Source organism: Toxorhynchites rutilus, chromosome 2 (genome assembly GCF_029784135.1).
Source record: "Toxorhynchites rutilus septentrionalis strain SRP chromosome 2, ASM2978413v1, whole genome shotgun sequence".
Classification (NCBI taxonomy): domain Eukaryota; kingdom Metazoa; phylum Arthropoda; class Insecta; order Diptera; family Culicidae; genus Toxorhynchites; species Toxorhynchites rutilus.
The window spans coordinates 17628728-17647861 of record NC_073745.1 but is presented as its reverse complement, the minus strand read 5'-3'; the positions used below and the strand labels follow the sequence as shown (position 1 = coordinate 17647861).

The window sequence follows — 19134 nt, the reverse complement described above, 5'->3', positions numbered from 1 at the left end:
TTTAAATAAAACAAAAACGGTTTTGGATATGAATGAAATTCTTGATTCATGTGAAAGTACATTTGATGCCATTATGTATGGAACTCGATTTCTTTTGCATGGCCACCACGAGCACGCTTGCAGAAGTCCAGACGCTAAGCCCAATTTTTGACGGTTTTCGAGGTTTGATATTTGTACGAAGTTCATCAATCGTCGTTGGCTTGTTGGCATAGACCAAAGACTTGACGTAGCCCCACAGAAAATAGCCTAACGGCGTCAAATTGCACGACCGTAGCGGCCAATGGACTGAGCCGTTTTGTGAGATAACAAGCTCACAAACTTGGTTTTCAATAAATCGATTGTGAAATTCGCTGTGTGGATTGTGGCACCGTCCTGTTGAAACCACATATTGTCAAAGTCCATATCATCTAATTTGGGCCAAAAATATTCGGTTCTCATTGAGCAGTAGCGATTCACATTCACATTAACGTGCCGGTCTTGATCATCACGGAACAAGTACGGCTCAATGACGCCACCGGACCATAAACCGCACCAAACCGTAATTTTTTCGGGATGCAATGGTGACCCATGAAGTATGTGTGGATTGCTGCCTGACCAATAAGGCATATTTTGCCTATTGACGAAGCCATTCAGTCAGAAATGAGCCTCATCGCTGAAGATGATTTTTCGATGAAAATCCGGATCATTTTCAAGTTGTTGCTCAGCCCAATTCACGAACATTCGACGCTTCTGGTAGTCAAGCGACTTCAGTTCTTGAGTCAATTTGATCCTGTAAGGATGTAGACCAAGATATTTTTGTAAAATTCGACTCAACGTCGTCACAGAGATGCCCAACGCTTGAGAACGACATGTAAGGGACTGATTTGGGTCTTCCTCAATTGATGCGCTAGTGGCAGCAATATTCTCGACACTACGGGCATTTATTTGTCTCACTGGCGCGAGAACATTTTGTACTGTGCCTGTGTATTCTAATTTTTCCACTAGATGCTCAATTGTTGATCTGGCAGGACAATTATGACGAAGCGCTCTCAAAGTTGAGGTCATTGACTCCGAATTTCGGTAGTGAATTTTAATTATCGTGACTCGTTGATGGATCGTATATCTTTCCATTATGAAATGGCAAACCTTACTGAAGAGAAATGTCAAGAGAGCGGGAAAAAATATGGCGTGGTTTGCTGTCCCTATCGGTCTACTTTCGTAGCGTCCCTATTGAAATACCCTTTAGGGTAGAGGTACCTATCATCGCAATAGTACCAATTATGGTAATACGAGTGAGTTTTTTTTGTTAGTTTGGAAAGCATATCTTATTTTTAAAGACTTCAATGCTTTTTACGATATCAGAAATCTCTTCTTTGTCGATTGTGGTACTTGATTCCATGCGAAACGTTGTTCTTTCGTTGAAAAAATTAGTTTGAAAATAGTGTGCCCCATTGATGCTTGCTTCTTAACATTTTGCTAAGAAATTTGCGATCGAAATAATGAGATTTTTATGTTGTGAAATGGTTGTTTTGATGCAAACACAGTGTTGACGCATACATTACAACCTTCTTGATGTCGTGATTCGACCAATTTATTTATTTAAACATGTATTTTTGTATTACCATAATTGGTACAATTTCACATCTACGTGCACATTATCGCAATATCGAAAGCTGCCTGTACCGATTATGGTTGTAGGAAATTACTGCAAAGCTGAATAGTAGAGCTGCTATACCGTTCTGAATCATATTTCGGACACTTTTTTTTAATATCTTGAAATACTTAATGCACTGATGATATAACCATAAAATTAATGTCCAAAATTTGAATTCAATCTGTCCGAAATTTGATTTAGTGTCCGAAGGTTGATTCTTATTCGCTTTATTTGAAAAGCATTTTATTCGATGATTTTTTTTATGTTTTCAATCAAATGGGTACCAAAGTAGAAAGCTTAAAAGCATATTGAACTAATTTTTCAAAAATATCAACCGAATAATACCTGTGCATAAAGTTTAGATCTGTTTTCTGCATCATATGCCTTAAGCGTCCGAAATATGATTCAGAACGGTATGTTCCTATTATGGTTGTACGTTGTTCTGTTATGGTTGTTATGCTATTATGGTTGTACCTGACGTTTTCACGCTGTGCAATTGCATATCATAGGCCGTTTTTAAATGCTCAATAGTGTTGTCAAATAGCACTATGCGTGTCCGACCGAAGCATATAATTAAATCTTAAGTGAATGTCTTAATATCCTTTGTTCAGGTCCTGAAGAGAAGCGAAATCTGCATAACAACCCTCACGCCATTGTAATTTTTCTTCCAACTAGCAGAAAAGCCTAGCAACGACGAGCAGGCAGTTATTTTACAACCGGGAAGCACTTAACAACAGTCTAATCTAGAGATGAAACGGATATTCGGTATCCTGCCTATCCGGTCGATATTTGATATCCGGCTGGATACCGGATATTAGAAAAAATCAATAATTTCTCATTAACAGAAGATAAATCATAGCCGGAACTTGTAATGCTTGTTAATTCTTTTTTGATTTGTAGTTAATTAAGTGTACCGTCTCTCAGATTATCATCCCGGAAGTTGTTAGTTTTTTTTTATTATGAATACAAATAATTGGTTGATGTTGAATAATGAATAATAAATAATTAGCCTTGTGCAGAATTTATTGAATTTTCAAAACTGCATTCTGATATGGGAATAATCGTATTATTGAAAAAGTATTCATAAGAAAAAGGGAAATTTTTAATTCTATCAAAACATACAGGAGAATTCTTGGAATCAAATAAATGCTGATGGATAAGGTTAATTGGATTTTCTTTTGACTTGGTTAATAAAACACTGCGTTAATCTGCTAAATCTTTAAAAAGCAGAAAAAATCGATTTTTTTCTTTCCAGTATTGTTATCCACTACACCTACACACAAAAAGATAGAAACATTCAAGTATCACACTTCAAAACATGAAGCTTCAAAATGATGCATGTCCCATCTTCATGCGTTGGTTTTTCACAAAGTTACAGCGTTTCTAGAATCACTTAAAAACTTCGACTTCGCGCTCCGTTCCCACAATTTTTGTCGAGTGTAGAATCAACGACATAGTATTGCATACAAGGAATAAGATTTGGAGCCATAGTTTTATTTAAAAATTATTATCGAAGTATTATTTGAATTCTAGAAATACTGTTTCCATGTGACACCGACTATTACCATAATAGGTACACTTTTTACGAAGCTCCAGGAACATTATTACCATAATAGGTACATGGAGGTGGCATTTTCAAACAAGTTTTTTTTTATAGAATTTAGTCAATTAATCATCAAATATCAGTGAGAATATTTAAGAACAGAGTTCAAACTGCTAGAAAAAATATACTTTTGCATACTTTTAAACAAAAATAGAGTATTTATTCGCAAATTTCTGCTAGTTCGTGACATATCTGCTCCATAATTGGGTCACTTATATATATATATATATATATATATATATATATATATATATATATATATATATATATATATATATATATATATATATATATATATATATATATATATATATATATATATATATATATATATATATATATATATATATATATAGCTTTCACATGCCAAAGTTGGCATGTGAAAGTTTTAGGGTGAAATAAATGTTTCTATGATGGTTAGACAGTCCTTCCCCCACTCAAAGGGGGGGCTGCCATACAAATGAAACACAAATTTCTGCATTACTCGAGAATTTATCAAGCAAATGAAACCAAATTTGGCATGTGGAGGTTTTAGGATGCAATAAATGTTTCTATGGTGATAAGATACTCCTTCCCCCTCTCTTAGAGGGGGCTGCCATACAAATGAAACACAATTTTTTGCATTACTCGGAAATTAATCAATCAAACGAAACCAAAGTTGGCATGTGAAAGTTTTAGGGTGCAATAAATGTTTCTATGATGGTTAGACAGTCCTTCCCCCACTCAAAGGGGGGGCTGCCATGCAAATGAAACACAAATTTTTGCATTACTCGAGAATTTATCAAGCAAATGAAACCAAATTTGGCATGTGGAGGTTTTAGGATGCAATAAATGTTTCTATGGTGATAAGATACTCCCTCCCCCTCTCTTAGAGGGGGCTGCCATACAAATGAAACACAATTTTTTGCATTACTCGGAAATTAATCAATCAAACGAAACCAAAGTTGGCATGTGAAAGTTTTAGGGTGCAATAAATGTTTCTATGATGGTTAGACAGTCCTTCCCCCACTCAAAGGGGGGGCTGCCATACAAATGAAACACAAATTTCTGCATTACTCGAGAATTTATCAAGCAAATGAAACCAAATTTGGCATGTGGAGGTTTTAGGATGCAATAAATGTTTCTATGGTGATAAGATACTCCTTCCCCCTCTCTTAGAGGGGGCTGCCATACAAATGAAACACAATTTTTTGCATTACTCGGAAATTAATCAATCAAACGAAACCAAAGTTGGCATGTGAAAGTTTTAGGGTGCAATAAATGTTTCTATGATGGTTAGACAGTCCTTCCCCCACTCAAAGGGGGGGCTGCCATGCAAATGAAACACAAATTTTTGCATTACCCGAGAATTAATCAAGCAAATTAAACCAAATTAGGCATATGGTGGTTAGATACCCCTCCCCCCTCTCTTAGGGGTGGCTGCCATACAAATAAAACACAAATAAAACATTACTCGAGAATTAATCAAGTAAATGGGCGGGACGAAGTTTGCCGGGTTAGCTTGTATATATATATGTATATATATATATACATATATATATACATATATATATATATATATATATATATATACATATATATATATATATATATATATGTATATATATATATATATATGTATATGTATGTATATATATATATATATATATATATATATATATATATATATATATACATATACATATATATATATTGAGCTGATTGACATGAAAATTGGTATGTATGGGTTTTCGGGGCCGGGGAAGGTTCTTATGATAGTACGAGACTCCTCCCCCCTCTCTAAGGGGGGGGGGGCTGTCATACGAGTGAAACACAAATTTCTGCATAATTCGAGAACTAATCAAACAAATGGAACTAAATGTGGCATATGGAGGTTTAAGGGGGCAATCAATGTTTCTATGGTGGTTCGACACTCCGCCTCCCTCCCTAAGGGGAGGCTGCCATACAAATGAAACACAAATTTCTGCATAACTTGAGAACTAATCAAGGAATGGAGAGGGAGTCCCATAAAAATAATACATATATTTGAACCAAATATATTCTGACATGACAATTGAAAATTTCGGAAAAATCTGAAGAAAAATGGGAAAATTCGGAAAATTCAATTCGCATATGTTCTACAATTACAAGCGTTGTTAGTCCATTTGATGTTTGTGCTAACGAAATTGATCTTTGTTCGAAGATGAAAATGGATTTTAATGTGATGAAACGCACTGTCATATCTTTTTCTATCTATACAAATAAAAATGGATCGCCGAATGTGTTGATAAGAGCAAAACTCGAGAAAGAAATTGTCCGATTCAGTGCTGTCTTTAATATATCATATTTCTGTATCAAACATTTATTCCATGTAACGGAGAAACCTGTTATTTGCAAGTGATTGAAAAATCTTGCACGAGAATTGTGCCTGAAAATAATCTGATATAATAATATCAGATTATTTTCAGGCACAATTCTCGTGCAATATTTTGGTAGAAGTACTAGGAATTTTATAGTAAAAGGTTATTTTAAAGAGTAGACTAGAAGATCAATCAATGAACAGTTTTGCGAATGGACCCGCGAACGTGCGCTTTGAAAGAAAACGTGAATGTGATAACGAAAAATGAATTTTGGGCGAGACGAAATTTATCGGGTCAGCTAGTAAAAGATAATACAATAGGAAATATTTTAAATAATTCGAAACAATGAAATTAAGATAATTGTTTTATTTTGACGTAATTCCACTGAAGACATTAAAAGGCAAACAATAAGACCAGCCTATGTGCTGTATTAAAGGGAACGCAAAAAGGTTTCTATCAAGTTATTCAATATCTAAGAAAAATCTAAAACGAAATCAATTCTGTATGTGTATTTTATGTCAGAGCAAGAGAGTAACCAAATATTCTCATTTGTTGTTGAGTTAACGAGCTATTTGTCTGGCCATAACGAGCAACGCATAGACAATTCTTTAAAAATTGCCTCAAACAGAGCACTTCCATGTATATGAATAATTACAGCAAAAAAAAAAAACATGTCGGTACCAACCGGCACGGAGGACGCAGAAATGATGAGATGACTTTAAAAATAACCATCCGACAGCCATAAGAAAGCGGCGTGATCTTCCGAGCGATCATTCACCGACGAATTTAGCGTGTCCATCAGCTGGACCAAATTTCCGTGGGTATATTATGTGGTAATAAAAATGTTTCACACACAGAGAACATGATCGGAAACGTGCCATTATACGAAAATTTATTCAATTTCTCCTATATACACGACCTAAAATGCTCGAATATGGGATAGTATTTACAGTTACAATTAATGCAGAATAACATCTGTCGTATTAGATTCGGTTGAGCTGTTAGCTTCACAATCATATAAAGTATTAATCATATTATTTGGCTTCTTCCTTTTTTTTCTGTCTACATTTTACTTTTGACTAGCGCGATTTGATTGGAAAAATGCGGTTTTATTATTATTACTTTTGTTCCGTTATATACTTCTTTATTGTATCTTTTCATTATATCGTTTACTGATTCGTTTGATATTTTGGACGATAATCGTTCCGTATACTGTAGTGTTTCGATTCGCCCGGAATCGGAAACAAATCACATCACATAGCGACTCTTTCCACTCAATTGGTTTATAATAATCTTGTGTTTTTTTTTTCTCTCTCGCGTCTCGCGTCTCTATAAAACGTGTGCTGCGTAGGTGGGACGAGTGAAACACCTCTCCCCAATTAACTGCAACGGAACCTAGCCAATAGTTACTCAAAACTCGGCTCGGTGATGGACGTTTTTGGTTGCAACTGAATTCTGGTTTTAATTAGGTGTGCATTCGTGTGGATGTGGGAGCTTCTGCGGGAAAAATTGTACCACTTATTACGGCCCTGAGTGACTGCTTAATTAGTCTGCATCCTGTATTTGTCACCTTGCTCAAATTAACAAACTTTCGGACCTGATCAGGCATTGGAGCGCATGTAAAAGTGGGTGACATTTATGATTTCGTCAGCAGCACCACTGGAGCGTTACGTGTGTTTTTGCTTTATTTGGTTTTGTTACAAAATTTTCGCACGATGAGAAAGTTATTTTTATAATTCTGCTAGTCATGGCTAATTAGTGTATATTTAAACATTCAACTCAAAATATTCACGCATACAGCCACGTGTTCGCCGATGATTGATAGACAAGCTTGCTGCTGACAGCTCGATTTTTGGGATTTTTTTTTCGCAGAGCGTTTCAAGTTAATTAACGTCACCCGTCTCCAAATATCCAGATGCGAAAATGGAATTCATAAGTGTCGGACAGAATATTTGATCAACCATCTAATTGAGGTCGCCATGCGACCAAGAATTTGCCGAGAGAACTAAATTTCAGTTGCGTTTTCTCGAAACCTTTGCTGCTACAAGCATCGAATAGTTCCATCTCTATCATATTTACAAAGCCTAACACTCTTAACTTATCTTTCCTAATCCTTCTAAACTGTGGAAAGAAACCCACCGCCTTTCCACTTTCCCGTTGTCCTGATGTAACCTGCCGCGAATTAGAACAAATGATTGGCGGCGGTAGTTTTGTTGAGTCCTCCCAACGGATCCAGCAAGTATCCAGCGGCTCCACCGCCGGCTCCCAGCAGCGAAGAGAACGGCGAAGACAGCGCGGCAACGGCGTGATGGTGGTGATGGTGATTCTGCAGATTGTGATTCATGCTCAAATGGTTGGCCGCTCCTTTCTGGCTCTGCAGCAACGGATTGCAGGACGTGTTCCACTTGTTGGAACTGTTGTTGTTGTTGTTGCTGTGGCTGTGGCTGCTGTTGCTGTTGGTGGCGCTAAGACTGCTGCCATTTCCGATGCTGCCAACGTGACTGCCAAGAAGGCCAGCACCACTGCCGGTGACGGTGCCATTCAGATCCGAGTCGGTGAGTTTGCCTGCAAGAGCAGAGAGAGAAAGGACAAGCAGAAAAAAAAATCATGAGAAGGGAATCGAAAATATTAGTGGCATTGGGAAGATGATGCGACAGATATGGATGATGTTTGGGAGCGTAGATGACGACCGTCGTTTTGGGTTCTCGTACGAGTGAGTGTGTTCAGCATGTATCATAACTCATAATTTATATCGACTAGTGGGCGAGTTCATATTATCGTAATTTATCGCTTTCCGGACGCAGAAAGTTACGACAATTTGTTTGTGAACGATTTATATTTTCTGCTCAAACTGTTGTTTTTAAATTTATGGACTCTATTTCGGGTATCATTGTACTCTAAGCGGTTTTTAATTATTAACAATTATCACAGAATGAAAAAAGGAACGTTTTTGATGTCACAGCTATTTATTTCATATAACAGTTATGGCGGAATTCTTTTGATAGTTGGCAAACATTCGGTCATATTCGATTACATATATTTCCGCTTCGCATTTCCTTCCTATCATACGAAATGAAGTAACAAAATGGGTGGGTTATATCTATGATATAACCGCATGGTTGACGTGGGACTATCGTTGGCCTAGTAATTATTTGTTTGTATTGATTAAATTATTCTTCTTCTTCTTTTCCTTTGTTTACGGATACTTTAAATCTAATGATTCATTCGTCTCCGGTTAAATTCTTCTTCTTCTTCTTCTTCTTTTCCTTTGTTTACGGAGACTTTAAATTATTCGATTCATTCGTCTCCGATTTTCTTTTTTACTATTCTACTACTATTATTCTATTTTTAAATGTTCTATATTTTCTTGTAAAGTTCTGTTTCTTTCAAAAAATCAATTAGGTTATTCTCCTGAGTTTCATAATTACTTAATATGTCCCTTAGCTTCTGTCCAATATTACAGCGCGGACTCGATTATATACAGTTTTTGATTTCTTTTCACTGTATATAATCGAATCCTATATATATTTGAGTAAATAAATTTTTTTTTGATTTCTTTTTTTTCATGTATTTTTCGATTTTTGAAAATAAAAGAAGAATTTGATTTTTGATTCATCCCCTTAAAGTTAGAAAACACTTTTCTCACATAAAAAAAATATCCAGATTATCTCAGGAGGTGATAGATATCATATTTGATGAAAAAATCCTCCTACGCATATGTTCGAATTTCAACAATGACAGAGTTATAGAACTTTTTTTTTTTTGATTCGGACTCTGTTGCCTTAAAGTGGCTCTACATTAAAAAGTACGCTACGGAAGACGATTCTGATGCTTTCATTTGAAAGATGAAAAAAATTAGTACTGGATATAGTAGTGGAACAACTAAATTAATGGATTTTAACAAGGTTTTGGAAGTGAAAAACTTAAAAGTTTATAATTTTCAATGTGTTCAACTTATAGTTTTTAGGATAAAATTAATTTTATCCTTAAAACTTATATTAAACTAGATTGTTTCTATCGATTAAATTGAAGTTCTACAACTTGTTCTTTGACGCCCAACTTCTATCTTTTTTAATTTGGCTGCAATATCGATATGAACAATTCCTGGTGAAAATTCAAGCAAAATCTTCAAAAATCACGATTTTTAAGCCACTGTACATGTAAACTTCACCTCAACGCTGAAAGGTTACATTACTTCTTGAAATAAGCCATATTTGAAATATAAATAAGAATATTTTTTTCAAACTGTATATAATCGAGTCCAATATTGTATATAATCGAATCACATATAATCGAGTCTGTATATAATCAAGTCCGACCTGTATTCCTAATTCTAGCATTCTTCGTACGTTGGCAATCCAGTAGTAGGGGAAAAGGGGGGAATTTGGACCACCTAAGCAAATCGCCTAATATTTCCAAACCAATACGGTCTAAATAAAAAATGTCACATTGTATACTGAGCTACACTTGTTTTCTCTCAATCAAAAATGTTTAATCATTATATCAAGCTTCAAATTACCAAATATATCATAAAATAAAAGAGATGATTTTTGGACATTAAAATTTGATGCGGGATGATTTCGACCGTCTGTGGGATGATTTGGTCCAGTGTGTGTTTCATCGAAAAAAACATACTTATGTTTATTTAAAGTATTTTGGGGTAATGTTACAATCAGTAACAGTGTTCTGGGATCGATACCAGGTGTCTTGGCCAGATTCCAGACCAGAAAAATTTTCAAACACTTTCGATGCTTGGTCAAAGAAAATCCGAGATCTTGATTCGTGTGTTCTTTGAATCGGTCCTTTGTTCGAGATATTAATGGGACATCATGGTCACGGCCAGGAATTGATAGGTAACGAACAGTTATATTTGTTACAATCTTCCAGGCGATCAAATGGTAAAGGGTGTGTCACATCAAATTGCATCACGGAAAAAACGCTGTAGAAATTTATTTTTTAGGAATTATATCTTCAGCTTTCGCTTATAATCAGATAAGAGTGTATAGATCACGTTGGCCATGCTTCACTGTCAATTTTTCGTAAATTTGGAAAAATGTCGTCGAACGAAAAAGAGCGTCGTGAATTAATCCTGTGCACTCATTTTGAGAATCCGGAGTTGTCACATCGGGACATCGGTAAGATGCTGGGAATCGTCCAATCCACGGTCAGCAGAGTACTAAAACGATACTTCGAGAACCTAACCATCGACCGGAAGGTGAAGAACGGCAAAAATGGATGCTCCGTCAGTAAAAAAGATCACAAGCGCGTAGTTAAGCAGTTTAGACGTGATCCGAGAAGTTCGGTCCGGGATGTCGCCAATAAGCTGAATTTGTCAAGTTCATTCGTCCAGCGGGGAAGACGCGAGCCCGGAAGCTGTACACCGAAATGCTGACGAAGCCGCATTGTCTGGTAATGGACGACGAAACCTAAGTCAAAGCGGACTTTCGTCAGCTGCCGGGCCTGTTGTTCTTCTCCGCAGACGACAAATTTTCAGCGTTCCGTAGGAGATTCGCAAGCAGAAACTATCCAAGTTTGCCAAAAAGTACATGTTGTGGCAAGCGATCTGCTCTTACGGAAAGCGGAGCGCCCCCTTCGTGATGACCGGCACGGTAAACGGGCAGGTTTACCTTAAGGAGTGCCTACAGAAGCGCTTACTATCACTATTGAAGCAGCACGAGGGCCCGACCATTTTTTGGCCGGATCTCGTTTCGTGTCACTATTCAAAGGACGTGTTGGAGTGGTACGAAGCCAACGGGGTCACCTTCGTGCCAAAACCCGCCCAACGCGCCGGAGCTTCGCCCAATAGAGAAATATTGGGCGATTATGAAGCAGGCCCTCCGGAAGAACCCAAAAGTTGTCAAATCGGAGGCGGACTTCAAGAGAAAATGGATTTCTGTTAAAAAAAGCTACAACCTGACGTTGTACAGAACCTTATGGACGCGGTAAAGAGGAAGGTGCGAGCATACGGGCTTGGGCTCGAAGTATGAATAAAAAGAAAATGCCAAAAGTTGTTTAATAGTTTTTATTTTACTGTCTAAAATTTTCAAAAGGATAGGTCTACTGGGCGAATTTCTACAGCGTTTTTTCCGTGATGCAATTTGATGTGACACACCCTTTAGTTGCCCACTCTCTGCCATAACAGCGACGGTCGGACTTGTAACAAAGGCACCGATCTTTATTGCCTTGTTATATACTGGTTCAATCGTTTTTAGTGGTTTTTCGTCACCTCGGCTGAAGATGCTAACTCCATAGAGGATTTTTGGTATTAACCAAGCATTTACTATCCGTAAAAGAGATTCCCTATGACCGGAAGCTAGGTTACCAGAAATCGCCATCAGTAGATTTAATCTATTGCGGGCATCTTTTTTGTCCGTCTGAGCATGTGGTATAAAACTCAGTCTCTTGTCAAAAGTTACTCCAAGTATTTTGAGAGTTTTGACAAAGGTTTTCGAAAATTGCTGATGCAGCGACGCTCGCTGAAACTAGCACAATGTCATCTGCATATAGAAGGATTTTTACATTTTCTGGAATTTTGGCAAAAAGGGACTGCATAATAATTATGAAGAGGGTTGGCGATACAACCAAGCCTTGGGGAATTCCATTTTCTTGGATTTTTAATGAAGATTTTGTGTTTTTTTTCCAAAATATATATTTTTATCAAGGCTCATATGGCGTTAGCCTTACGGGGCCGGGAGTTCAATACTTTGACAATGTTTCTTATTATCTATGTTATTAATATGTAACCGATTACTCGCGGTCGGCTCGAGGTTAGTATTACAAGTGTTTTCGTAATTCGGATGTTGCTGTCTCCAATGCTCTGTACGTGTGCCCGACACGGGATACTTCCTATTGGGATGCAGCTGACCCTTAATCAGCAACGCCCCCCTAGACTGTACCTCATATCTAGCGTGGTGCGTGGATAGAATGGTCACTAGCCGGCGCAATCATCAGTTCGTGTAAAGTTGTCATGAGCGGTACAACCTTTGGCTCTTGTTGAATGATCAGTGGACTGCACAACCTTTGGCCCGTGTATCTGTAAAGAGTGTGTGTATGTATTGCCGCGACTAAGTTAAAGTTTATCGATCGGATAGGAGGGATATAAAACGGGGACACAACGAAGGAAACATCATTAAACGTTGACATCGGCGTTTCTGAGGAACAGGTATAGATGAAGCAGAAGATCAGGATCACGGCTACCTAAGATATCCCGGACGGGGATCTCCGATTGTCTGCCTTGTGCTCTCAGTGCTCTAGAGAGCTGAGAGCGAGCAGTATGGAACCGGATACACGACCAGACAACATGCTCGATGTCGTGGTAGCCATCGCCACAATCACAAAGATTGTTTGCTGCGAGCCCAATGCGATAGAGATGCGCGTTTAGGTTGTAGTGATTGGACATAAGCCGAGATATCACGCAAATGAAATCACGACCTACATTCAATCCCTTGAACCATGCACTCGTCGAGACCTTAGGGATAATCGTGTGTAACCAACGACCGAACTCATCTCCACTCCACATGCGCTGCCAACTAACGAGCGTGTACTGACGAGGAATGTGGAAAAATTCATTATAAGCAATTTGCCTTTCAAAAAGTGTGCCTTCTAAAGCGCCCACCTTAGCTAGCGAGTCCGCCTTCTCATTCCCCGGAATCGAACAATGAGAGGGAACCCATGCTAAGGTAATCTTGAATAATTTTTCGGCCAAAACACTCAATAGTTGTCTTATTCTAGTTAAGAAATAAGATGAGCGTTTATCAACCTTCATTGAGCGGATTGCCTCTATTGAGCTGAGACTGTCTGAAAAAATAAAATAGTGGTCGATGGGCAATGTTTCAATGATCCCCAGTGCGTAGTATATCGCACCCAGTTCAGCGATATACACGGAACAAGGATCTTTGAGTTCGATAAGATTTTGTGTTGTTGATTATGGTTCAGAAAGTTATATTTTCTAGGAAACTTTTCACATAAAAAGCTAGTCTTCCACTGATCCCCCAGTAGAAGAGACTCTTCAATACTGGATATCTCCATGCTCGATCAAATGCCTTACTTAATTCAAGTGATGCCACATCTGCGTGGTGATCTTTCTCAATAACGTCATGTACAATAGCGTCTAATTCTTCGAGGTGATCTTCTGTGTATTTTCCCTCACGAAAAGCGAACTATCTTGGATCGAGCAGCTTATTAGACTCTAAGATGGTCTTTAAGCGTCGATTTACTATCCTTTCTAGAACTTTTCCAACACTTTTGATCAAAAGAGTTATAGGTCGGAAATTGTCTAGAAGATGTTGGCTTTTGTCTGGTTTCGAGAGTGAAACTATCAAACCTTCTTTCCAGCAAATGGGGATATTCCCGCTGGACCATACCTAATTGTAAAGTTTCAATAAAACTTTTTTCCAAGGTAGGTCAGGTTGCTTAGCATAGGATAGCAAATCTCATCTGGTCCTGCAGAGCCTTGGTTGACTCTACTAAGTGCCCATTTAAGATCAATAATGGAAAAGTCCCTGTTGTAATCAAATTCAGAATCGGAGTTGAAATCAATGGGCTCATTTTCGTATTCCGATTTTCTGGTTTGGAAATTGATTTTGTAGTTATGGTTGGATGAGGCTTTGACCAAATGTTCCCCAAAAGCTTCTGCTATTGTTTTATGGTCAATAGTGTATTGTCCGTCAATAAAGAGATTATATTGGTTTGTTCTCTTTTTACCATTTAGCCTACCAATTTTATTCCATAAGTCTTTTGATGACGTTTGAAGATTGATATCCTAAACAAACTTGGTCCTATTGTCTTGTTTGGCTTTAAATATGGCAGACCTAGCTTCGCTACGCGCCTTCTGGAATTCCTTCAACAGAATGGGCTTGAGCGGACTATTCGAGTTGGTGTTCCTTAATTTTCGTAGTGCCTTTCTTCTGCATTTAATAGCAGTTTTTACCTCAGGGGTCCACCAAGGGACGCACTTTGTTGTAAAGCAATTTCAAGGATTGGCTGAGAAAAGTTTTCTACAGACCAATCCTGTCTGGCTAAGAGGCGGTTTTGAGTCTCTAACTGATAGCTAGTCCAATCTGCAAATTCAAATTTTCAGCTTGGTCTAGCAGGGACTTCATGACAAGATTGGCCAAGGGAAATAATAATGGGGAAGTGATCACTATAGACAGACATAGACATTCCATAATAGCTTCGAAACAAGTTGACTAGAAATAATAGTCAAATCAATGGCGGTAGTAAGTCCAGTGGAAGAATGTTATCTGGTATGTTGGCCATTATTCAAAATGTGAAGAGAGTGATCTGAAGTGAAATCTTCAATTGTTGCTCCTCTTCTATCAAGGTATGTGCTACCCCTAGTATGGGAGTGAGCGTTAAGGTCAACTATAATTGAGGGGCTCAGAATGCAAGGGGTGTAAGGGGCTCTTCATCAACTTTTTATTTAGTTAATAACTCAACTGTAAAAACGTTCCAATTTATGTTTGCTATAGAATCCGATAGATGAAGTTCTGACCTTTTTTTGCACGTTGGTAAATACAGCTGGGAATGTATTTGCAGCTAAGTTATGACCCGAAGAGAGAGTCGATGTAGAGAAATCAATCAAATCACTTACACCCCTTTCATTCTAAGCCCCTCAATTATAAACGGGGTGATGAAATGAATGAATGAATGAATTGGGAATTTAACTAAAATTCCTATTGCTTGCAATGGAGTATCAAGTTTAAGAAGTTTGTGGGGGTCCCGGTTTTAATTGCAATTGCAACCCCATTTGAAGAGGGGGTGGGGCCTTCCTTAATTTAAGTTACATAATTTTTTTGTAACCTGAAGAAAAATTACCAGTAGTCATTGTTTGCCGAATGCATGAAACAATGGGATTTATTTCTGAAGTTAAAAGGTTCAAGTCAGTAAGTCTGCTTCTAAGACCTCTAACATTCTATTGGATGGCTAGATTATTGAAATCTTTGAAATTTATATTAGAGTTATGAAATTTATATTAGTAGCCATTTCTAAAAATTATACGTTGTGAGTGACAGAATAAATGGAGTAAATGGTCGAGTTGGTACTCTAATCGGTCCAAATTTGAGGAATTCAGGTGCTACTGCTCCCATTACAGTTATTATCAAAGTTGGTAGAGAGGTTATTGTTCCATCTTTACCATTCTTTCTTGTCATACGGAAAATTTTTAATGACATTTTGTTCGCTTAACCATGAGGTCTTTTTCAGACATGTCGGCTTGATGGCTTCCCAGCATGTCACAACACGTTTGGTAATGTTAAGTGTTGGGTGGAGATCAATTTTAATTTTTGTTCCGCCAACCAATATTTTGCGGGATAGAAGTATGTCAACATGTTCCGGATTTCGTACTTTTAGAACATATCTAGAACGATTGTTCTCCGTACGTGCATTCTCAATTTCTCCCTTGATAGCACCCTGTATGGATTTTCCCACGATAAACGGGTTCTTTGGGAGAGTGCAACCTTCTTCTGCTTGAAGCGAAAGGAATTGTGTCTGCCCGAACTCACCATCCATCTTGGAGCAGTACTTACTAAATTAAACTTTGTTTGTGTATATCAGGTGGCATAGAACCACCACTGCTTTTTGCCGCCATATTGACGGCTGAGTTAATTAACCCACCGGGTTATCAATATAAATATGTTACTTTCGAACAAAGTAAACGAAAAGAGAATTGTCGCTTACCGATAAATTTTCTGTTAGAAGATCAGTGATAAACGGTATCACCACAAATTCAGAGACACTATGTAAACAAACCTAGTGATGCAAGTGATGCAGGGAAACGATTGACTGAATTAAAATTGTGAATCGCTCCTACATTAGATGCTTGTTATTGAAAGCACGGTTAGGTAAATGTACGAAAATAAATAAACAAATGTAAGGTAGAATGAGAGAACTAGGGAAGTATAATGTATAACATATCGAACAAATCCTAGAAAATTTTTGATTCGATTGCTATGCATAAAAATCTGTACGCAGTAGAAATAGTTAATAACGTTAAATTCATTTCATATAAACAAGACGCGATTTTTAATACAATCTTACGTAAAAACTGGTTTACGTGGACTATTCAACGCACCACTTTTCCATGGTTTCACAATTAGTGTACCCGGAAACAAAACGAAATGAACGCAGTGATGATTCCATACCTGCCAATTCTGCCGGCACGCTAGTGCTTGTTCCTTGCTGCGAGGGGTCTTCAGTCATCCGCAGAGGAACTAGCCCGAACATTCCCGGATGGCCAGGATGGTACTGGAAACGCTCGTGGTAAGCAGCCACTCGCAAAGTTGGAAGCACGCAGGGCATATCTGGCGGATGAAAGCATTAGAGTGGTTCAGCATAATCTTTGATGATAGGTCTCGCCAGGAAATGCACGCATGAAGCGCATGATATGGTTGGATCAGTCCGTCGAATAGACTAATAGAGCGGACTTTTTTCATTAAATTCTAACAATTGTTAATAATGAAAATTTAAACAATTTAAACACAAGATGATTCTATTAAAACAAGTTAGATGCTCGATGAATTTTACACAATTTCTACAAATTTACACTATAAATCAGATTATTTCAGTCAGATTTTTGATTCCCCTTTATTTTTGGATTTGTAAAACAGCCTAAAAGCTGCCTAACCTTCGCAATTCTGTTTCATTGTTTCCAAGTGTTCTAGTTCTCCCGTGTTTCCGTGAAGCTGATCGCGAGCTGATCGGACAAGTCTGAGAATCGATCCGATAACGGTGTTTTTTTTTCACTCAGATTTATATTGTGTTTTTTTCATCAGCGCTTGCGAGTGAAGCGAGCACAATAAAAAGTGGTGCACGATCGAGACGCTGAGGATCCAGTTCAGTACACACATTCATCACACGCTACACAGCAGCGGCAAGTAGAAGTTTATTTTTCTATTGTTCCATATATCATTCCTTCAACCTCCTGTGTACGATTTACACCATTGTCCAACATTGTATTTACCGAATCGGCAAGCGTTGGCATTAGGGGTGTACATTTTTCTTACATTACCGTTGAACTTTTGTTGAAACTTTTTTTCATTTTTGAATTTTATGCAATAAAAAATTGAAATAAATATAATTCATATATACCTTGAATAGAAATATTATTTGTTTACTCTTTTTTTAAATTTTTTTATTATTATTCTATACTGTTCACATTTCTGATGCTGACCCACCTCCTGAAGAGCAGGAGGATGAAGTAGACGATGAGGAGGAAAATTCTGTGTATGAAGTAAAAAGTTCTGAAGATGAGGAAATTGATGAAAAACACGATTTTCGTCTAAAGGAATACCCGGAGGGATTCAAAGGTCCATTCATTGTATACTTTAGACGAAAATCAAAACCTCTTAATGTCATTCGCATCTCAAAAGAACTAACGCAGAAATTTTCCAATGTTACTGAAATTACTCGGATGGGGCCAGACAAATTACGAGTTGTCGTCTTCAGCAGAACCCAAGCGAATGAAATAACGCGCTGTGATCTCTTTGCGATCGAGTATCGCGTATACGTACCCTGTTGCAATGTTGAAATAGACGGTGTAATAAACGAAAAGGGTTTGACTCGAAAAGAGATACTCGATGGTGTCGGTCGCTTCAAGAACTCCTCACTTAAAAATGTGAAGATTCTTGAATGCGATCGACTGAAATCTGTGTCACTTAAAAATGACAAACGAGTTCTCAATCGGACAAACTCTTTTCGTGTGACATTTGAGGGTTCCGCCCTTCCAAACTACGTTGCAATAGGTGCACTTCGTTTACCTGTTCGGTTGTTTGTACCCCGGGTAATGAAATGCAACAAATGTATGCAACTCGGTCACACGGCCGCCTTTTGTTGCAATAAACAACGCAGATTGTGGAGAGAGTCATGATGAGAATCCATGCGCGAAAGAGCGCAAGTGTCTTCATTGCGACGGGGGCCCCCATGATCTTTCTCAATGCCCGGTGTACATACAACGAGGGGAAAAAATCAAGCGTTCCTTAAATGAACGTTCCAAGCGGACTTATGCAGAAATGCCTAAGAGTTCCGTTCCAACGACTCAAGACAATCCCTACTCCATTCTGCAGAACGACGAGCCTGTTGCTGACGCTCCCAATGCAGGAAGTTCCGGTACATCGCAGGGTGCCATCAGGAAAAGAAAAATTACTTCTTTTCCATCACTCCCCAGAAAGAAGACCGAAACTTCCCAAGTTGGAATGAAACCTCGTATCAAACGTGCTGAGAATAGACCGAAGGAAGTACCTCCTGGTTTAAGCGGTTCTTCTACGCACCAGGGGTCCTCAGCACTCCCCGGAGCAGAATCCAACACGTCTGTTCCTTTTTCGCGGTCGAGGCAACAGTCACAATCTGGCTTGCTTGCGCTTTCTGACCTGGTGGACAACATTTTAAATGCTTTGAATATAAATGACCCTCTTAAAAGCATAGTATTATGTTTGCTTCCGATTGTGAGAACATTTTTGAAAGAAAAATGTGGTTTTTTAGCAGCGTTCATTTCCCTCGATGCCTAATTCAGTGCAAGAGGTCAAGGATTTGACCACTGTAATACAGTGGAATTGCAGAAGCAT

The 19134-nt window shown here is 38.0% G+C and overlaps 1 protein-coding gene across 3 annotated transcripts in view; it reads right to left on the bottom strand.

Annotated features, from left to right (window-relative positions):
* Positions 1-6557: 6557 nt before the first annotated feature.
* The window catches only part of LOC129771761 (paired mesoderm homeobox protein 2A-like), a 108746-nt gene continuing 96169 nt past the window's right edge, over positions 6558-19134 (bottom strand). For 2 of the 3 annotated variants that reach the window (XM_055775772.1, XM_055775771.1), the window contains 2 exons: positions 16717-16875; positions 6558-8140 (listed from right to left, as the gene is read on the bottom strand). In XM_055775772.1, the coding sequence (XP_055631747.1) occupies positions 7758-8140; positions 16717-16875 (542 nt within the window). In that variant the 3' untranslated portion in view covers positions 6558-7757. The remainder of the gene's footprint in view (positions 8141-16716; positions 16876-19134) is intronic. The other variant, XM_055775774.1, reaches the window with a different exon arrangement.